Source organism: Anas acuta, chromosome 1 (genome assembly GCF_963932015.1).
Source record: "Anas acuta chromosome 1, bAnaAcu1.1, whole genome shotgun sequence".
NCBI classification, from domain to species: domain Eukaryota; kingdom Metazoa; phylum Chordata; class Aves; order Anseriformes; family Anatidae; genus Anas; species Anas acuta.
In genome coordinates, this window is record NC_088979.1 from 86,423,349 (window position 1) to 86,446,980 (window position 23,632).

General features: G+C 35.4%; 1 protein-coding gene across 12 annotated transcripts in view; it reads left to right on the forward strand.

Moving 5' to 3' along the window:
• Positions 1-23,632, forward strand: part of DMD (dystrophin) — a 1,220,482-nt gene that overhangs the window by 274,758 nt on the left and 922,092 nt on the right. For all 12 annotated transcript variants that reach the window (XM_068686720.1, XM_068686803.1, XM_068686735.1 and 9 more), the window contains exon 2: positions 11,167-11,228. In XM_068686720.1, coding sequence (XP_068542821.1) covers positions 11,167-11,228 — 62 coding nt within the window. The remainder of the gene's footprint in view (positions 1-11,166; positions 11,229-23,632) is intronic.

Genomic DNA, 23,632 nt, shown 5'->3' on the forward strand with positions numbered 1-23,632 from the left:
CCTAATCTATTTCCAAGTTTAAGCCCAAAAAATTGGGACTGGGTTGGGTTTTTTGGGGCAGGGGGGACAGAGGAGGCTGCCTACCTTTGGCATGTGTTTTTCCTTCCTTCCCTCCATCTGCTGAATTTTGTTTTGTGTACAGCTCTGAATGTTTTCAGCTGGTCTTTTTTAGAGTCTTCTGAGACAGGAGGCAAAACTGAAGTTCCAATAGCTATTTACTTCTGTTTCTCTGTTGGGGTTGATGTGATCGGTTTGATTGAGGTGCCTACAGAAGGTATTAGACAACAAAGAAAATTACTGTTCTTTACTGTTGCTAAAACTTTGGAATAAAATAAAAATATGCTACTTGAACATAGTTTATGATGTTGTGAAATGTCACGCTTGCTTTGAGTTGTCTAGACTGGAAAAGAACAACTAAAAATAATGACAAATAGATGTTTTTCTTCTTCTATACTGAATTTATATTAAGGAGATGCAGCTCCTCTCTGTAGATCTTATGAGACAACACTAAATTGAAATAAAAATCAATATTTATAATAGGTAATTGTCATAGCATCAATACTATACTTCTTAATCTTCACTTAATGTTACAGATATTAAATCATTCACTGCAGGCAGTTCTGAATGATAGATTAAATAAAAAGTCCCTGATCAATGCACAGAACACATACAGGTGGCAAATGCTGTAGGTATATCTAAAATGTTCATGTATGATGAAATCATGTCAGAAAATCATAGTTTCCATTTGGAGTGGAGGAGGTCTGCATGAATTAAAAAAAAAAAAAATACATTGATACTGCAAATATGTGACTTTCTCTCAGAATGGCCACTTAAAAAGATGAACAGTTCTCATCTAAAAACAGACTTTAACCACTATTTCACTAGTGCTTCAAATATCTTCAAGTGGGGTAATAATTTCTCAATGTTACAAAATCAATCAACATTTTTAAATTATCATATCTCATTTATTAGCTGATCTACTTGGATTGCATGGTTACTTAAAAAGTAAAAATAAAAAAAATAAATCCTAACTGATGTATTCCGAGGTCAGTGTTATAAATCAATTTTCCTTGTCAATGCAATTCACATTTCTGGGTTTCATCCTAACTATTATGAGGAGATAGTTTGAGGAATACAAGATGATTCAGACAACATTTTATGATTTTGTTGTACTACATTTCTTAGTAGAAAAAATATTTTACCTTTATTTTACCTGGATAGCTCCCAGCTACCTTTCACCCTCCTACATCAGCATGGGAAAAGGGCTCAATACAGTGAATTATGTATCTATCTTCCTTCCTATTTCTATCTTTGTTCCTTTTATTTTTGTCCATTGCTTCTACTCAACAATCCAAATACAACATTAGGATGTTGCTTTTTATCCCTGTGTGTGGATGAACTCAGTGCATTACACCAGAATTGAGGTTCAACAGATGCCTGATGCACTAATGCCAGGTAGATGGGTTTAGGAGAGGATTCCTTAGTAGTTTCAGTTAGTTCCTGTACTGCAGAATTGTAAGACATGTTTCATAACACTTAGCAAAATATGTTGTTCCAGTGTCACTATAGTAGTTAAAATGTTCGTAAGTGGGATCTATGGCTGACTGCCTAAACAGAAATGCATACATTGTAGGCTGCCTACCTCTGACAGCAGTACTTGACACACAGATACTGGACTGGAAACCAATGCCATGCACTGTATACCTTTGATCAACAAGGGTGGTGTGTCACCTAAAGAACTTCTCTTGTCTACAGTGACATAATTTCTACAGCTTATGATGCCTGTTACATATAATGATATTTTTTTTTTCCTCACCGGATTCTGGGAAAAAAAGGGTTGGAACTACTGGTGGCTCTGGACACATTGCTGATTTGCAGCTTAAATACATTTAGTCTTAAAAATAATGTGAAGTACATTTTCTTTATGATGGTGGTCACCATGTTCCTGATGAAGAGTAAAAGTGATTTCTATATTGTATTCTCATTTTTCAATATATTGGTAACAAACAAACAAAAAACAAACAACACACAGTTCTTCCTTTTTTTTTTTTTTTTTTCTTTTCTTTATTTGTCTTAGGGGCTGAGCAGCCAATTCCTAACTAAAGCTATTAAATGAAAAATGAGAAGCTTCAAAAAGAGACAGGAGGAAGAACTACTTACTGTCTGTAGTCAATATTCTGGCTGTTTGCAAAGCGTTAGCTGTCTAGAAATTCAATGACTTTCAAGGACACTTGATATTGTAGGGGTTGTTTGGGAGGCACATTTAATGTGCTTTGTAATACTAGATTTCTATCAAGTGCTGATATTTAGACTTCTATCTAATTTGTACTATCCCCCAGTTCTGTGAAATAGTAGCAGTTTTCCTAAATGTGGGGCAATGCAAGACAAGCATATCTAGTATACCAATTTACCCTATCATGTATTTTTGAAAATTTAAGCTTTTTCACAAACACTTGTACAACCAACATTACCAATGGTATAAAGTATCTGTGAAATTGGAAGAGCTTTAGAGGAATTAAATTCTGTTCTACTAGGTTGTGGTGGATTTTTTGTTTGTTTGTTTCTCCAATTGATCAAAATCAGTAAAGGTTTACAAAATGCTTTATCTTACTCTTTGAATGTCTTTTATTTTCTCCTTTGATAGGGGGATGTTTGGTGAGAACAATCTAAGAGACCTAACAACAAGATCTATAATAGCATAACTTTGATTTAGACATTCATCATTACTTTGGCTACTTCAAATAATGTTGAAAGAAGAGTGGAAAACACTTATCACTTACCTTTAATTTATACAGCTGTCCTAAGAAGCATGGTTTCTTTTATTTCAGAGCTCTGTAAATGGTATACAATAAGGTGAAGCCTAAATGGGGCCAGTAAATGTTATCAGCTTTGCTTCGCCGTAAGGATAAGGTGTGTATAGTGTAACACATATTAACACCGTGGTCTCATTAATAACAAATTTCTCTGATACATGTCTCAGTGGCAGCCTATACTAATTGACTCAGACACTAATTGGGTCAGATGAAAGAAAGTAGACAGCAGTCACTCAAGCAGAGTAGAACAGACTGTTCTCTAATTGCTTCTGACAGAGGAACAAAAAAGGAACTTAAAATATTGCAGACTAATGTCAGCCACCACTGTGTATTTAATGTGGTTATTTGTAAAGAAGACAAACTGAACCAAATGTTGGTCCTGCATGTATTATTAACCCCTTTTCTGGTATCTCTGTTCCGCATGTATATGACATGAATATTGACAGCCTGTGACTGTGTAAAGCATGTCTGTTTATTTTGTTTTTAGGAGCAAATCAGAAAATGTGAGAAAATACATAAAAATCCAAATGCTTATGAGTTTTTGCAACTATGTATCACTAGGTGGCATTTGCCGAAAACAGTACAGTAATTTCATTTTTACATCAGAAAACAGTTTGTGTGAAACCACTAGGTCCTACTGTCATATTTTAGATTCTGATGACCTCTTATAAATCCTGATGCTTCATTCAGCTTCATTTGTTGTGAGCTGACACAGTCCGTAATTCAGGAAGTTTGTGGGCCCTTATTTTCTCATTTTGATTTATGCTGCTCATGAATAAACCTTACTATCCTTGGTCCTGTGTCCTTTACTTATTATCCTTGGTCCTGTGTCCTTTACTGTTTGCATTTGAACAAAAATAGAAACCTAGAATATAAACATTTCCAGATAAGGAATAACATCAGTCTAAGGTTATCTACTGTTTTCTGAAAAACAAGAACAACAACAAAATAGTATTTTATTAAATGAACATTGTGAATATGAAAGCTGTGCATAATTTTAGCTAGTTATATAACCTTGCTTTTTTTTTTATTTTATTTTTTTTATTTTTATTTTTCTCTTCTGTTACAATAATACTCCCACGCAGTGCCTCTGTTACAGCTCAGTCTGGGATTGCCTGCTGATCAACTAAATGGTGATATCTTCCCTCTCAAGTTTAAAAAAACACAAACAAACAACAACAAAATCCTACAGCCTCCATGTTCTAGCAAGCAACACTTAGTACTTGCCCCAGCTCCGTTATGGCAGTTTCAACCTCGTTTTCTGTAACAACTTTCCTGGTTAAAAAGCATAAGAGCTAGAGCCATTTAAAGTTTGTCAAAAACATGTTTCTTAGTTTGCAGTAGTTCTGTCACATTGCCAAAATACACAAACTGCCAACACTGCTGTTTTCTTGTACATAACTTCTCATATGTATCTGAAATACATTTATAGTTTTGGGGTTAGCTTAGAGCAGGCCTGGTGACATTAGCCGTGTTGAGGGAGGTTGCTTTTATTCTGAATTATTTTCAGCAATTCTCACGTGACTGGTACAGATGATTAATAACATTTATTATGTGTTGTCACTAGATGTGCAGTGTACACAAAGCAATTTTATTTGGCATTACTTGATGAGGATTCATGGTGCTGACTGTATGTGAGGGCCCTCATAGCGGTTGCTATTGCCATGCGACCTGACTGAGCTGAACAAACCATCCTAGGTGGGCAGTCTTTCCTCCACAGGAGCAACCTATGAAATGTGCTTTGAGGTGGAAAAAACCTCTATCCACTCTGTATACACTCCAAGGTGTATCTGATACAGATCCCTTCCTTCTTTCTTTTGCTAACAATTCCAGTTTTCTCTGGGAAAGGACAAAAATGGGTTAAAAATAAGAACAGCTGAAACCACACTAATGCATTCAAGCCTTATTTAATCTGTTTGTCATGTCTAGTTATTCCTTCAAGGATGTTAAACCGGTTGTTCTTAAACATCTGTTAGGTTCCACCCTTTTGTCCAACTGGGACCCATGGCTAGTTTGGCTGAACATCAGTGTTTGCTTCCTTCCTGTGAGCTACCAACTGACTCATGAGTGAGTCCTCAGCTGCCTCTGGGGGATGAGGGCCTGTGCTGAAAATTGCAGCTTTGGCCTGTGGCCTCATAAATGGGTTTTAGGTATAATAACAGTAATACGACACAGCAAACGGCATACCTGTTGATTTTATACTAGCTAACATCAGCTGATTTTTCAGGACTTGTGCTTCTCTAATCTGCAAGAACAAATAGAAATGAAGCTTTCTATTCACGATAACCCATCAGAATAGAAATAGCAAGGTATTTCCCCCAGATATATTTATTTGGCAAGATGAAGTTAGTATCTATCAAGTGCCTTCAATTTCACTTTTCTTTCACTTTTGGTAACATTGGTAATCCTCACCAAAATTTCTGAAGTGATTTTTTAATGATTTTTGTATAGTTTATAGCAGTAAATGGACTTATCCTGCAAGCACCTTTTGTTGTTTTGAACAATATATATATATATTTATTATATATATTTGTTATATATATATATATATATATATATGCTTTTAGATCATCTTTATTGGATTTTTTTCAAGGTATTCCGGTGTACTGGCAATGTGACTTCATTGTTGTCTGACTAGAAAGAAGCTGGTAATATGATTAAATCAGATGCTACTCTGAAAGTTCCAGCAAACTACAGTGGTTTCATTTGCTACTCGCACTTCTAACTATTGTGGGATCTGAGCAAAATCAAGTATGTGACCTAATTTTAAAGGTATGAGGTATCATCTACGGTGTTCAGAAATTATCATAATGATGGTGTGATGCTAAAATAGCATTAGGCCTAGTTTTCATTTGTCAATATATGTATATGATACTGAAGAAGAGAAAATAAAGGGGATACTGCTCATACAAAGCTGAATATTCAAATGAATAATTACATATTTCCACATAAATATAATTTAAGTCATTAACTGAACCACATCACTGTTTAGCACCAGCTTCCCAGGCATAAAGGGATAGATTCGTTCTTTAATTTTGGGAACTTAAGTTGCATCTTAGCAGTGATGTCCCTTTGGGGAAAACTTCCTGGATCCAAAATCATTGCTGGTTAGAAAAGACTAAAAGGAAGCCAACAAACAGAACCAGCGAAGCTTGTGTTTACACATGCTTTTTCCTCATACTTTGTTTTTTCTTTCTTCCCCCAAACCAGAGAGAAGGTGTCTAACAATGTCTCTTTTCTCTCCCTTTGTCATCCACCACACCCTGCTGCTTCCCCCTTTTGGTGTTTTCTGTCCTTGCCTACCACCATGGCACTCCATTATGTTCTCTGTCCTTTCTTGTTCTTGCTCTTTTTCTACCCCATTACTTCTGTAACGGTCTTCAAAAGCACTCTGCAGTTTTTCCCTCTATAACTAGTTAGGCAAAGTTAAATCAGAGGAATGAGAACCTTCTAGCAATAGTTGTAATGCCTTAAAGAATTAAAAAATGAGAAAAGTCAATCACTTTTTCCTTAGTATTTATAATGACAGAACAGCTCCAGCTAACAATGAAATGAGAAAAATATTTCTCTCTCAGGCTGGGGTTCAATCTAGGCCTGTAGTGCCAGTAGAAATCCAGTATGTTCGGTCTTATAACTGTTCTCCCTTCTCTCCCCTAAGCAGCAAATGAACTCCATCCCTGAACTGCTATATGTGAGAAATCTGAGGTATCTGAGGAAGAAAAGGGGAAGCAGAATTGAGATTAAATATTTTCAGTATATATATGACTCCCGCTCCTTTCCTGAATTTGCCTCGAATCTTTACCAAATGTCCTCATAAAATGTTGCTATACTATTTCTGTAAAGATTGAGTTGTACTTTTTTTTTTTTTTTTTGGTATATATTAATGAGGGCTTTCTGAATGCTGAAGTCTGCCATTTGTGCTGAGCTTTTGAATAGGTTCATCAGTGTTTTGAGAAGCCTGAAATGGTCTGATTATGGTGATTTGACTTGGGTTCCACAGTAAAATCTCCAGGGTAGCATAGGGAACAGAGAGCCTTAACAGTATTCAGATAAAGTTAACGCACTTCTCATCAGTATATTTATGACAGATGGACAATGAATTGCGTGTTATATATTGTCTTACATAAGCAATAGACAAAATCATTGTCTGTCTGTCAAAGCAGTCTATTGTATTTCCTGTCAGCTTGTGAATGTCTTGGATGACCTCAATGACTAAAAATCAAAGCTAGGCCACTCAAATAGCATTCAGTCATTGTATTGCATTGATTTCTTCTTTCCCCCTCAGATAAGCAAGAAAGGGAAAGGAACATTTCTCAGCAGTTGTAGTTACTGGCAGAGCATTGTAACAATGTGTTGGAAATCTCTAAGAATAGTGAGTCGATGGAGCCAGAGTATCAATGATGCGACTATCTGTGGCCTCTTTTGTTCCCAGTGCTCCCACCATTGCTGGTATCCACTCCCACTCACTGAAGAAAATCCTGGCCTTTTCTAAATCTGCATTGTTTGGCTGCTAGAAAATCAAATAGTAATTTTGATGGTTTTATTTCTAAAGTGTAGTGTTCAGATGAACTGGCAGTTGCTGTGAATGAAAAAATTGACGCTTGTGTTAATACCATTGTTTCAAAGTTTTGAGTCCTTATATGGGAAAAATCCTCCATCTTTCTCTGTGTCTAACAGTGGAAGATTCTTTCTCCCTTCCCCAGGTTTTCTGTGGAGAATGGCTTACATTGTAAAAATGTTTTCATATAGTTACATATATACTGTATGTGTTGGAAACTTAGTTCATATAAAATCCTCTTTGTGTTTGTCAGCCCACATTATTAAAATCTATTGCTTATGTACTAATACTGCTGTTTACTTTCAGAATAGCCTTTATAATATACTAGTGCTTTTTTTTTGTTTGTTTGTTTGCTTGTGTTTGTTTTTGTTTTTGTTTTCTTCCTGTTGTCATTTTTTACTTAATATGTTAGGTGGTATTTGGGTAGAGGTTTGTTTTGCGAAAAGTAAGTGTAGCTTTACTAAGAGATGACAACATAATTTTGGTGGAAAATAAAAGATAATTTCATTTGAGTAGTGAGTTGCAAACATGAAATGATTCATTAAGCATCTAGGAATGTTTTCTAGTATCCACTGTCCATTAATAATAGCACCTTTATTCTGTTGAATCCTCATTGCATGTTCCTAAGCATTCTTCAGTGTACTACTTGTCTCTATTAGCCTTGTCACCTGATTACATCTTAAAAATGGTCTTTGTGAGATGATTAGCTCCATTAATATTGCACTTTCTTTCCTAGCTATAATTTTCTGTGAACTCTAGTCTGGAATAATACTTTTAAAGTCAAATGTGCAGTTAACTAATTCAAGAGGTTTGTATTTGCAGTTGCAAAGCTGGATGCTTATCGTACCAGAAATACATCAGAACCATAATATCAATTTGTGGATGAGTTCTAGTTAAAATAAGGTCTGTACAGTAGTAATAGATAATAGTGCATGAAAATCAGATAAATCTCAGAGGTCAGTACCTTTATTTTTCCTGACATTACAGAAGGCTTTCTATAGACCTCAGCAGGCTTGTTATCTGAGTTTATAACCTGCAGAAAGGAGGTTAAGCCTGTTCCCTCCCAGTCAACACCCAAAATTTTGAGAAAACTATATTTTTGCTCTGGGAAGCAAGAGCAGTATTCCTGCAATAAGGGTATTCAGGATCTATGCAGTGTTCTGTGTTTAGACTTATCTGAAGATTTACCTGCTATTCTGTAATTCTTCTAGCTTGAAAGAAAGTAAGTAAACATAGCATATCACCCTGGAGCAGCTGAAGGAGTTACCTACCTGGCCCCTTGATTATTCTTATTGCCTCACAGTAAAAACACCTGCAAGGGCATTCTTCGGGTGGTTGCTAAAGGATCTGTTATATGGCACAGGACCACGAAAGTATCAGCTGAGTGTTCTTGGCACGTCTCTACAGCATCCAGACAAATGTCATTTAGCTTCCACATTCAGTATTCAATCCATAAATCTGGGTTAGGAGAACATCTTTTTTTTTTTTTGGGGGGGGGGGGGAATAAATGTCTTGTTGTGGGGAAATCATGCAGAGCACTAACAAAATATTCACTATTTTTTAGGTTAGGAGGCTGCCACTAACAAATTACTGTGCTGTAAACTTGTCAGAGCAAGCATCTAGACACAAAAGCGCTTAAAATTATCTCTATATAAAAATAACAGCAACGGAAGAGATTTGTGTTTGTGAAGGTAGCAGAGCATTGCCTGAACTTTGAAAAAGTTTCAAACGTTCATATTTGGGGTTTAGCTCTCTTTTTCCTCCCTATTATTATTATTTATTATTATTATTATTATTATTATTTATTATTATTATTATTATTATTATTATTATTATTATTATTATTATTATTACCTCAATGGACATGAATTAGTTGATGGTTAGCAGTTCAGTCTCTGGCATAGATCTTTGTAGAAAAATGAAAAACAAAACAAACTCGTGCTGTTACTGTATACAATATAGTATACTGGGGTGGAAATGGAAAAGGTTGGATACAAGATGTCAGGTAGGCATTTTTGACTCTTCTTTTCCCTGCTAAATACCACATGTTCTTCTACCTTATTTTAAGGTTGCATCTGGTGTTTTTTATTCGATATATAGATAGCTATTTCTATTTAATCATATCTACTTCGTTTTATATGAAGTTGCTGAAGAAGGCTGTAATACAATATCAGGTTGAATATGTATATTTCACCAACAAAACACATCTTCCATCTCTTATCTTCTGCCTATGTCACATGGCTGGAAGAAGTCAAAATTTCTACAGTAAACAGTTTACTTACAAAGATGGAAGTGATGTTGTGGGGAAAAGTAAAACTTTATCAGCTTCAGCATCATTAATTACCAAAATCATGGATCTCTTCCACATCTTGTTTCTTACAAAGCAACCAGCGTATGTATATAATGCCGATGTATATACATTTATATATAATAGCCATCTTTTATGAAATATTTTCAATAATACATCATAAATCTTTTCTCTCATGATCTTCTGATAGCAATTAGAATCTGCTCCATCTTGCATGCAGAAGTTTTTTCATAATGGAATAGCAGTCTTAGTATTATTTTTCTCATGAGTATGTTATACAGCTGAGAAAGGAAAACATTCTTGTGAAAAGGCACTTTTGAAGTCTGAAGTGAGGTTTTAAGAACAAAAGATATATTTGTATCATAAAGATTTGCCTTGAATTGTCTCCTTGGAGGGTGGGGGGAGAGAAAGCTAAGTGCATTATTAATGCTGTGCATATCTCATATAGCTCGTCCATACCTGCCTTTCAAATTCAGTTGAATACATTAACATTATTATTTGCTGAACATTTCAGATGGGAGCTTAATATCCCTTTTTATTTAAGAAATGTAGATAACTTTACTGCAAACCAAAAGACGGTGAGCTTTGTTTTAGTATAAGCATTCTGCAGCCTTTTCTACATATGCCCTTTACTTCTAATTTGGTTTGACATTGCCATAAAAAGAGGCCTGCTTTTTTGTTTTATTTCAGAGATGATGTCTTATAGATCTTTTTAAGCAAATGCTTATTAGGTTTTAAGATGAAGGCATCTTTTTTTTTTTCTACATAAAATACATCAGAATTCTACCTATGTGTGTGTCGACTTCCATTCTGCATCACAACTGTACTCATGGTTTAGATATCAACAGAATCAAGGTCTGAGTTCATCATCTCCCTCCACAATTTATATAATGTATATTTTAATTAAAGAATTAAGAGTGAGCTTCATGTATAGTTGCATAAATGTGTGTTTGGTTGTTTTTTCTTCTTCCATTGGAGGGGAAAATATTTAATAAAGCATAACAAGTAAATAACTGAAGGCAGAAAAGTTAAGGGATGACAGGGGCTGTCATTGTGGTCCAGAAGACCACTTCACCAGGGAATATGAACTAAGCATATAAACTTGCTATTTTAAGTACTTGCTATTTAAGTTCAGTAGAATAATTTCCTGGTGCCACAGACACTGGGTAGCATGTTTTATTACAATTTGGAAAGGATATGACAGGTCCTACTGCAACATGTTACCTTCCAGCAGAAAAGATACCATAGATTGGGTGAGAGGAGGCAGGGATATACATCTCAGAACCAAACTATGACTATAAGGGGCCTGTAGGCTTTTAAAAGTATATTGATGCAAATGTAAAGGAAGAATACAACCAAACAGGTGCCCCAAATTTGTCTGAATTATTATTAGTAACATTACTACAAGTCAAGACTGAAACTTTAATCTGTAATAGTGTAATATTTTGTTGAATAATTCTAATCAGTGCTTTATTTTTCTCTGGCAGATGAACGGGAAGATGTTCAAAAGAAAACATTCACAAAATGGATAAATGCACAGTTTGCTAAGGTAATTAATTTATTCTTATTATTTAGAAATCAAAATATATTTAGTGTATTTTTCAAAAAAGAAAAAAATATATTCTTTCATGGAAGCTTATTTTTCAGTATAACAATAAGTTGCAGGTATTACTGAGCTCCACTGACTGATTTATTAGAAACAATGTTCAAGTTTTATTACCTTGATTTCAGTTGGAATTGAAATGTAAGAAGCCATCATCTCCTCAAACAGCTGTCTGCCCAGATTTACTTTGCCTTTTCTCAAACTAGTTATACAGATATCTTACTGTTTCTTGGACTCCTTTGTTGTATTCTTAATATACAAAGGAGTTTATTCTATTGGGCCTGTCTTTTCTTGTTTCTAGTTGCAATCGCAAATTTAACAAAACTATATGAGTTGGGAAGGAGCAAGGTCAAAGATAAGAGGTGTGATTAAGTCAGCAAATAATGGAAGTTGATTGTAATATGTTTTGAAATAGCTACTTCTTGTGAACTCTTATAGAATGGTAAAGATCTAGAAAAAAAAAAAAAAGAACAAATAACTACTTAATGAAGAGTTCTCTACCCCTCAGTAGTATATAATAATTCTATCTTTAATAACAGGTAAAAATGAGCTCAAGCTATTAATTTGATTAAACATTTTTGAAGTTTGTGGCAGATAATTACTAAACTGTATTTGCCAGTAATAAAATAAATCAACCCTGTAATCTGTAATTTTATCTGCTAGGGAATAATTGGTGATAGAGAATAATGAAATAGTAGCTGTGGTATATTTTGCGTTTAGTCTAGCTTTTGATTATGTCCCATCTGATTCTTCTCATTAAAAAAGAGTAGTAAGATAACCACCATAATGCTGAAAAACATGCTCAGCAGTGATGCAGTCAAACAGGGAGTCCCATATGACTTTTCCATGGTCTGGAGCATTTCCTAATAGTGACTCAAGTGATTTAGACAGCACACATTTGTGTTCAGCATCTTTACAGCAGAGATATCTAACAGTTGGGAGGAAAGGATTAGGATGAAATACAGTTCTGAAGAAATAGTCTCAATCGATTGATGAATTATGAGACAAATGTGAAGTATTGTATGTAGGACAGAAGTAAAATGTATGCAAAGGGAAAGGGAAATAACTGTGTTGACAATAATAAAGCAGAGAAAAGCTCTGGGAAGTGCAGTGAATCACAAACAAAATGAGTCACCAACATGGTACTATTGCAAAAAGGAGGGGGGGAAAAAAAGCAAATTTATTATGGCTGTGATAATGGAAGTGCTTGACAGAGGGTGAGAGTTGTAATTATTTTATTTTACTTGGCAAGAGTGAGGCTTTAGCTTGAATAATGTATTATCTTGGTCTTCTACATACAAAGAAATAGCCCCAGCAGCAGTCATCTGATCTAAGCTAATTTAAAATGGATTGCCAGTTAAGCCTTGTTATGGTCACAGAAATTGTCACAGAAAACTAAAAGTAACTGTTGCTTCTATATCTGAAGAAAATGTGATGTTCTTTAGAATGTTACTTGCTTATAAATATCGGTTTAACAGAATAGCAAAGCTTGTAAGCACTGAGGAAATCTAGTGCAAGTCTGCAGAAGAGGGACTAGAATTATGAAGGTTTTTAAATCTATGACCTATGAACAGATGTTGTCAGTGTTAAGACTCGACCCAGTCATCTGAATGATCTAGATGTATTTCCTCCAATTCTAGTTCAGTGGAGCATATTTTAGCTACCTTTCAGTTCAATTCTATAAATAGTATTTATAGGTATATGTGAACTTGAGTTCAAAAACATCCAACAGAAATTCTAATCTCCCTCTACTTTATTTGGACTGTAAGGAAGGTCTCCTAAACAATATGGTTCAAGCTTTACACTGCCTCATGTGTCACCTGTGTTTTGGACAGTGTCTTTCTATTTCAACAATGTATGGAGGAAAACAAAACAAAACAAACAAACAACAACAATAAAAAAACTAGAAGTTTAAATCTTGGACAAATTGATCTCATCCTACAAAATCATTATGCATAACACCAAAATAGTTTCAGAATAGTCAGTCTGAAAAGGGAAATCGCATGTGTCTGGTAAGCTTGGTAGTATCTGTTAGCTGCCTGTGTGGTATACATGCAGAAAGCATGGTTTGCTCCTCAGTACAGTCATAGACCATGCAAGTTCTATTTCTGTCTTGGATTTTCAGGACAGAAATACAAAAGACCCTGCTTGTATTGTGCTGTAATATAGACAATAGCTGTGCAGTGTCTTGGGACTGTGTTTCTCCCTCTTCTAAAGGTTGAGATGTCTTGGGATATGTAGTCTTCAGGACATCAATGTGAAATTTCACTTCATGTGAAATCTACAGCTTATACCCCCTTCTGGTATTGTTTTCAGTTAATAGTTTAATCCTGGTTAACAACTTCGTATCATTGTTAGCTTTGTAAAAGTACAATTGTAGAATTGGTTTACATTCACTTCCATGTGGTTGTAGAGGTGCTCTCTTAAGAAAATTGACCTAAGGGGTCTGAATTAAGACAGAAGAATATATCATGTCACTCATTTCTCTCATCTTTGGAAAGTGTAATCCAGATCATTAATCAACTGTAAGTTATTTAGGGTTGAATGAAATTGTTTTTAATTTTCCCCAGCCTACTGTTTTTTAAAACAAGCAAACAAACAAAAACTACTTATGGAGTCAAAGTAAAAACATAGTTGTGAATGCTCTAGATCTTAATTTGTGTTGGATCTGCACCGCACTACCCCAAAGATTGTATTCCTTTCCTGGAAACTTAGTCTATAGATTAGTAGTTTATAGACTGCTAGTGCCTCTCTATGCTTATTCTTTCACTAAGCTTTGAAATGTTTTATGTTTTATGTTTGCAAGCCATTTTCACTAATGTAAATGAAAATGATGTTTCTAATATGAGGAATAGTAAATTGTTGAAAAATAATTTTCCAGTATATGTCATTAGCATAACCTAAGAACCCATGTATATTTACATGGGGGAAAAACAAACAAACAAACAAAAACACAAAACACTACACTTGTTCAAATCATAGGCCTGGAGGGAAGTAGTAGTTCTTTTTCTGGCCATGCATGCAGTGACCCTGTAGTTGGAACATGTGTATCTACTTCAGACTCAGAAGCCCTCAGTTCAGCTATGAACTTGTAGCTAAGGAATCCAGTCTGTAAAATGAGATCTGTAAAATCTTTCAACCACATCTTTTTAGTTTTTTGCCCATGATGTGCAGACCCTAAAAACCTCTGAAAAGTCCATGAAAGAGTACCTAGGAAAAGGTAGCAGAACTGTCAGCAAGATTACAATTACTGTGGGTGAAGCCATGACTCTTCTCATACTTCTGTTTGCTTGTTGAGTGGGGTGCTCTAAAATAAAAAACTGGAAAGAATTACAGGTCTCCCTTTAACAGCTTTGGAAAAGAGTAGGTTGTTCTCTAATGCTTACTCCTTTTACTAGCCAGAAATTGGATTATATAGAAAATCTGTGCATTAAAGATTGCAATATGTGACTCATCTAAATAAGCAACTCATCAGTGTTTCAATAAGACAAGCCAAAAGTTGGCTTTTAATGTTCATGAGACAAAACACTTAGTAACTCAAAACTATAGGAGAAATTGAAGAATGTAATCCAAGAGACCTTTGTATTTTCCTTGTTCTAACTGTAGATTTAACATGATTTTATTTAGTGATACCTTCTTGATTTATGATCTAAATGGCATTGAGTAGCTTGAAACTCAAAGCAACTTTAAACATGTGAAACATATTACTTTAATATTTTATTCACAATTAGATTATCTTTGTCCTCAAAAGAATATTAATTCTAAAGTAATGAGGTTCTGCAGGGTTTACATAAGGGTAGTGCAGGAACATATTGTAACATAGTTTTTAATAATAGAACTATAATTAGAACTTTCATAAAATATATTTCAAGTCCTGGATACTATAGCTTTTGCTTAGATTGCAAACTTTTAAAATTTGAAATAATGAAAGTGAAACACAGAATCTTAACTATGTTTTTTGGGAGAATGCTAAAATGTCAGGAGCCTTCAAATGTAGCAGCTGTCTGATGGAACTCTGAAACATGCACAACTGTTATTGTAACAATGCCTCTACCATATTTTGGTAGAGGCTTGTGTGGCCTTGCTGATTAAACATTTTTAGTTGTTCATTGCATAATGGCATTATTTGCGTAGGCAAATACAAAGCATTCCTGAAGATAGAAATGTTCTTTACTTTCATGTAGGAAAGAGTCTATAAATAACAAAATTCCAGGACCAAAACCAAAAACAAACAAAAAGACACAGAAAAGGAAATATATAAATATGTAATATAAATATATGTTAAATAAATAAATATATGTTAAATAAATAAATACCAATAATTTATTTTGTTCCCTCACTATGGAAAAGGTGTTTCAAAGTACTGAAAATTTTAATAACAGCAATAAAAAGATCTGTTTTCAGTACAGACATGACAATCAGCTAAACAAGGTCAATTTTGGTAGCTTCAATTTATGTTATACCCTTATGGATAACTAGAGTTTTTTTTAACTTATTTTCAACGGCTTAACCTGTAAGTGGATTTCATAAAAGGATGGTAGCTTGTGAATGGTTTTCAACATTTTAAGCTGCAGTATCAAAAAACAGATGTTCATAAAATCACTTGTAAATTCAGAAGTTTAACTATGTTGTCCACATTTCTGCTAGAAAATGGTAGAAAATTCCACTACATAAGGGAGGCATTATATATGATAGTGCATTTTTTTCATGCAAACACTGGAATAATTAATATTCAATGAGGTAGAGTCAAAAATCAGAGAATAATAGATTTTTAGGGAGAAAAAATGAAGTAGTGTTTGATAATTTCTGTACCTCATGTTTTGGTTACCCACTGTTGTTACTGAACAAGGTAGAATATGAAAATAAATTTAAAGATACCCTATATTTCATTACTGAGCTTCAAGGAAAAACAAGACTCTTCAGTAAGTAATCATTGTGGTGTAAAACTGAAATTATGAAAAATGGCATCTTTTTATAAGCAGATGGATATACTGGGGGGAAGGGGGGAGGGAAGGTGTGGTTTGTGTGGTGACTGTGGAATTCGATTCCCATTGTTGCAGTAATTGTGTGAAGAAACATAATAAAGACATAGCCTGTGCCAAAGATGGCCAGGTTGACAGCCTGATTTAATACACAGGTGGCTAGCAGAGTAACACTCAGTAAAAAAAAAAATATGCTTTTTGCTCATTAAGTTGTTTATTAGCTAGATGGTTTATGCAGGGGTAGCACAAACTGAGAAGGGTAATCAATGTTAGTCAAACCACATAGCAGTCAAAATACTCTCCTAATTACCCAGTGTTCATATGTGGATTATATGATATGAGGTAAGGGTCAGTCGCAGTTCTTCCTCTGCTCTTGAGTTCATGGACAACCTGAAGTTATTCAAGACTCCTGTTCACTCAAGTGGTTTCTTGAGATTGTAGCTTAAATGCCCTCTACATATCACATAATGAAAATGACTGGCACAAATTAAATGTTTACTGACTTTTTGAGGAAGTATGTCAAATATTTAAGGTACAGAGAGACTGAACTTCTGTTATTCTGACATCTGATAGAGAAATTTGCACTGCTGTTTTTTCTTACACACCTGCCCAGTTTTCTTTGTTATCATTCCAAATCACATCAAATTAAAACAAATAAAAAAAGACACTTGTGACAAAGTGAACTCAAAGAGATGCAGGGTTGGAAGCAGTCTGTTGAAGAAGAGAATAGAGTAGTCTGGTGGGAAAGAGCATAGTTTCGTCTGTAATTTATGTGAAAATATGTTAGCCACTGTGGCTAATCTACTCCAAACTTCAGTTTAAATTCATCACCTAAGCCACATTTTTGGACTACAATTAATAATCATGAAAAGAAGCTGGAAGGGTGCTGCAATGAATAACAAACAAAAACAAAAACAATCAAACAAACAAAAAAGAGGTTTAGAAGGTTCACTGCTTATCCTGTGCAAACTGCTATCTTGATGATTAACCTGTAGGTCAAATGAAGACAGCTGCTTCAATGGGTGAGTTAGCAGTAGGAAAATTAAAATTAAATCTTTTATTTAGGGGTTCATATCGGTGTGCTCAAGCTTCACTGATATCTATTGGCACGTTGTATTTTCTAGAAGCAGAACAGTAGTCACATATGCACTTCTAAGAGGGGACTGGGAAAGAAGATCCATAATTTTCACATATAAGAGTAATCATTAGGGTATGCAGGTGGTGTTGGATTTCAGTTTTTAGAATTGATTTCTAACTAGTGCATCACCATTGCCTTTGCAGCATGAACTTCAATATCATTGTAGAGAATTTCTGAAAAGTTAATTCAGAGTGCTGTGGTTCTCTAGCGATTTACAAGCATTTATTTCCCACACAAAAGCCTATCGGAGAAAGAGAGTGAATAAAACTTTCCTAGCTCCATTTTGCCATGTATTAGCCTGCAGTCATTCCCAGCCAAAAACATTTGCATCTAGCTAATTATTTATACAGTGTGTTGAACCACTAGTTCACTGCATTATATATATTATATATCTATATATATCTACACTGCAGTGTAGATGTCCCCTCAATCTGCCTAATTCATCCAGCCTTTGAAAGTTGCTCAGCTAAATCACAGAAACCAGAGTAAGCTCTTCCCATATTGCCTGATACTCTGTTCACGCAGAATTAAAAGAGTCAGGAGGTATCTGAACACTCTGTATTTACTTACTTACATATTTTAACAAATGCAAACTAGTCTCAATTCCATTCATTCTCAATTGAAAAATTAAAAAAAAGGCTTGCTCTTTTAAGTTGAGGTAAAAGTCTTATTGAGAAATGTTGTGTTTCTCAAGTCACGAAGTAGAATGTATTTTAATTTTACTGCATATTCATAATATGGATTGCTTTAAAAGCTTTTGGGTTTGTGCTTGTATCCGTTTCCTGATTTGGGTCGGTAGCGTTATGCTGAATTTCACCAATAAACAAAGTTGTGCTCTATTCAACAAAGGAGCACAGATTTGGAGATGTCAAGGAATATTGGATATCCCATGTAAGATAAATTCAGGCATCATTTTATATATTCACCTGTTATTAATCAAAAATTCCAGGACAAACAAAGATGGACTATTAGTAAAACCCTGACATTGCATCTGTGGTGAAACCCTGATCAAATCTTTAATGGCAGCATACTAAAAGTGGATACTGTAGACGTCAGCTGAATCATAAACTAAGCATTTGTAATACCTGCAGAAAACTGTCAGAAAATCATACAGATTTAAAATTGCGTCATGTCTGTAGTAAATCCAGAAAACTTACAATTCATATTATTTGTTATTGGTAAGACAGAAAGATTGATATTCATCTATCCCAAATACCTAATTAGTCTGTTCAGTTTTGTTCTCTGTTGACAGCCTTTTAAGATGCTTCTCACGGTGAAGGTGATGAGTAAGAGTAGTTTACTAAGGTGGGATCCAAATGACTTTCCTCTTCTACATTGTGGCAAATAACCAGAACTCTCATTGAAGATTAATAGTGCTTAACTTTGCTTTTCAGCTCTGCATGATCAACACTACCCTTGGGATACATACTGTTATAAAATACCAGGCTTCCTTATGCCAATAATCTTTTTATAATACGTCTTGCAAGAGCACACGAAAGGTCCATCATGTCTATTCTGTGTTATTAAAGCAATAGCTTTTCATCTTTTTTCGAAGCTAAATGTTGTTCAAACCCAGTATAGAAAGCAGATTTGCATTGTGAAGTGTTAAATTATTTTCCTTTTTTTGGATGTCTGCAGAATACACAAGTGTCAGGCAAAGCACAGGCTCAGAATTATTTGCTATTTTTTATAGTAAACTTCCTGTTAGGTGCCCAATGTAGAGGCTTGGATGCTGTCAGGGAATAAAATACAGGATGAATCCCTTTGCGTTTACTCTGAAAGCAAGGAACACAAGAAATTGCTTGGTGTCTCAATGCAACATGACAAAATGCAACAAGCATTGCAATGCAACAAGCACTGTTTAAGAGGGAGATCTTCTCTATTTCAACATCAGAAGTGCAAGCTGCATGACCCACTGCGGCAGTCACTCAGCTGGAGATGCCTTTAAAACTGTCAGTACCAGTCCCTTGCACTGAAAACCCAGAAGGTACAAAAATGTATTTGGTTATGCTTCAAAGGCTCAACAACAGATATTTGAAGTAAACAAAAGACTAATGGGACTCTCTGTATTGTTCATGGTGGTGTTTTCTTATTTTTAAAAAGCTGGTGTTCAAACAATGGAGGTGTTTCTACGTGTGTGGGAAGGGATGGGGTTCTCAAATGTTTTTCTACTGTAAGTAACATTCTCCCTTTTCCAGGAGAACCTTTGCTTGCTTTTTTTCCCCAAAATGTCTAAATGACCACAATTAAACAAGACAGCTCTTGGACAGCAGATTCTTTTCACTTTGATGAGAAGTGAAACTTTTCCTTCCACTCTATTATCTGCGGGTCTTTCGGCAGGCTCAGGGAGCGTGGTTACTCGCCGTGTCTCTCAGCGGACCCTTTGCTTGCAAGCTTGGAGCAGCTCTGCTCCCTTGACTGCACAAGCAGGGACATGTTTTCTCTCCTTTCCCTTCACATGCTTAAATTCAAAACTAGTTACAGTTCAGGAGCAGCTCTTCCTTATGGAGTGTGGGGTCTGTCTCCACCAGAGCTTTATGTCCACTTCAGAGACTGACCCTGGTGGTGGCCATGCGAGCTCCAGGCAGGGCACCACGACCACCCTGTGCTTCTGGACAGCAGCCCGAAGTGGGGAAATCTCCAGCAGTTAGAAAGCATTAGAGCTGTCACTGCTACAGCCTAGCCACTGAAAATGATGTAATATTCTTGGTATCTTTTATTTGCACATATAAAGGTTGTGTTTCTTTTCGGAATCAAATTTTAAGGCTTCAAATATGTTTTCCACTGTAGGTGACTTCCCTTCCACAAAACACATGAAAGCAAATTATCTTAAACAATAAGCATTTGCCTGACCACACATTTTCACCATTAGAAACGTCTGAATGAATACAGACTACATATTAAACATTTCTAGAATAATGTAGTATGCCTGACATTTAATTTGAAACTTCAGAGATTAGTGGAATTAGGAAGCTTGACTAAAATATATACACTTCTATTATGTTAAAATCTTTTGTTTTTGCATTCTTGTTTTTGTAGCCATTCTTGCAGAATAACAAAGGTTCCCTCAGATGCATCAAACATGCCAAAGCAAGCAAAGCAATCACTACTGTTAGCAATAGAGGGCACTGGACTTTCATTTCTAATATATCTTACTGGAGAAGAAAATACTCAAGTTAAATCCACTGTTTTCCTGCTCAGATCTGAACTTGCACCTCATAGTCTGTTATTCAAATCCTCATATATTTTTACTGCACTTACTCTAAGTCAAAAGTATTCATCTAAATAAAACTAAATAGAAAGTTGTTCTCTTGAAGTTATTGTGTAAGTATCTTGGGGTGGGAGGAGCAAGCTAAATATAGCACTACAATATTGGTCTCAGTGGTGCGTATGTCTTGCTTGCAAATTTGTAAACATTTACATATTTGCATGATTGTTGCTGGCAGTAGACATCATCATTTCCGTGCTCAGAATTCATTACCATTACATCTAATCATCTTCAAAACCTCCAAAGCAAAACTCTTCATACAGGCAAATAAGGCTTTAGTGAATTTATACTCATGCTGAAAGTTCAAAAACAAAAATATGAGAAAACAACATTTTGTTTGAAATCACTTACTTTATATTATGTAAATACATGGAAGTTCAAGCAAATCATACAAACCATTCCTCCTATCTGCAAAACATGCATCACATTCAATGGAGAGGGGAAAAGAGAAGGTGCAAGCACGTACACTTAGGAGGGGGACACCTATCCAGCATACCTCCTTGTCTCAGTGTCACGGCATGCTAGTCAGTGAGGCCGAAAGTCAGGGGTTAGTTTGTCAACTACCAGCCCTGCTGCGTGCTGTAGCCCCCAGGTGGGACCTCTGGTGAGCCATTGCCCTCCCTGCTGCTGTATATCATTCTTAAAACTTCTGCCTGAGGTCCCAAGTCTATCTTGTGTCTCTCAGCCAGTCTCACTTCTTTCAAGGGGCTGGCTTTGAAATCAGGAAGTTTGGCCACTCCTCCTATGTTTGTACACATTAAATATTTTTCAATTAAGAATGTCTTAACAAAACTCCCCAAACCTCAAAATACTCAGTTTTAGACAGACTGCATACATGTTATAGAGTGCATTTTTGGATTGTGATGTTTCAATGCTGGTGGTGATTAGATGGTTCTCAGTTCTGTAGGTACTTATATTTTTGTGTATTGCTTTCTTTATTATGCTTTGAATACCTGTGTTGTGCACAAATAATTTTTATACCTTCAAAGGATATACTGATGGACATGATTTTATACCTTCATCAAACTCAACTTTTACTGTGGTTAATTTCTTTATACCACTTGCCTATATTTTAGGTCCTACTGTGGCATGAAAACATAGAAGATGATACTATAAAAGATGTTCCTATGGTAGAAGGACATTATTAGAAATAATAATGTTATTTGTACATAGTTGCAAATAATTTTATTTGCACAAGACCGTGTATATTTATTTTTACATCTCAAGGTGCTCAGTCAGATCTTGGTGGTGTTTCCAGCCCAGCACCTCAAGACTATGTGTAACTGTTATAGCTGCTTTACTCTGTTCTTTCTCTGATCATATATATGTATGGGCCCTTTTCAAAGGGAAAGACTGACCTTGATCAGTCTTTCTGTGCAAGTGATTTCTCAGCAGCAGTGGTAAAATTGATGCAGGTGCCCTATTAAGTCTTTGCTTAGAGAATTAGGCATTTAAAAAAAAATCTTTTTTTTTTTTTTTTTTTTTTTTTTTCCAGCTCTGGAAAGGTTACCTGATTTGTAAATCTTTTTTTTTTCTTGTTTCAGTATCCCAGTCCAATTAAATATTGATATTCACATGACTGACTTTGCTAATACTTTCAATTTTTTCAAAGATCTACATGACAGGTGTTATTACACAGAATAGCCATTTTTCTTTTCTATTCTCTTTCCATAGTGTTTGATTGATTTGCCAGTTTAAACCCATCACATTTACTTCCTTGTAATAGTGGCAGGCACACACAGCTAAGTTAAAAATAGGATACTTTTAGTGTCCTCAAGTACTTAGCATTGGTTCTATTGAAATTAAGTGTTTAGAGAAGACATTCGGAAATCATCTTAAAAAATATAAAATATCTTTATGTAAGGTTGTCAGATGTGGCTTTTTACCATTGCATATGCTTTTGAATAATGAAACAGCTTTCAATAAATTTCTTCTAGTATTTTTGCATAAGGGAAAGACCAGTACATCTCTTTTTTGATATGTTGTGATCTTTAAGCTTCAGCTTAGAAGCAAGTTGACCAGTGCCATAATTATTGATATATAATTATTGATATAGAATAAATGAGTGTTTGTATTCTTACCTGTGTCTTTTCCATATAAATACTAAATATTACTCTTATATACTGTATTAAAAGCTATATTTAGGTCTGATAAGAGTTAGGAGTAAATGTTGCATCTCCTTGAGGCAGTTAAAAATAAAAAGACATTCTTCATAAAGTGAAAATTGTATCTAGATAAGTAAAACAGAAAAAGACTGTCTCTGGAAAGTTGCAGTTAATAATAGAGTTTAAAATGAGATTTTTTTTTAATGCTTCATTACTATTTTTTAGGGAAAACTTTTATGCTAAGAACTTAAAAATTAATAAAACCAGCATTTTCTAATACCTCACTTGCAGGAAACATGCCGGGGAGTCAATAGCAGGCTACAAGATGATCAGCCTTTTTCAGTCATGCACACATGAATCATACTGACTCATGAAGGAGCTGGGCTTGTTCAGCCTAGAGAAGAGGAGGCTCAGGGGCGACCTTATCGCTCTCTACAGATACCTTAAAGGAGGCTGTAGTGAGGTGGGGGTTGGCCTGTTCTCCCACGTGCCTGGTGACAGGACGAGGGGGAATGGGCTAAAGTTGCGCCAGGGGAGTTTTAGGTTAGATGTTAGGAAGAACTTCTTTACTGAAAGGGTTGTGAGCCACTGGAACAGGCTGCCCAGGGAGGTGGTGGAGTCACCATCCCTGGAAGTCTTCAAAAGACGTTTAGATGTAGAGCTTAGGGATATGGTTTAGTGGGGACTGTTAGTGTTAGGTTAGAGGTTGGACTCGATGATCTTGAGGTCTCTTCCAACCTAGAAATTCTGTGATTCTGTGATTTGTGTAACTGACCACACAACCCACCACCTTTTAAGCCATCAGTGGCAGCTGACAATCATGGCCTCCCATGTGGCTCAGCAGGTGACAGAGTGAT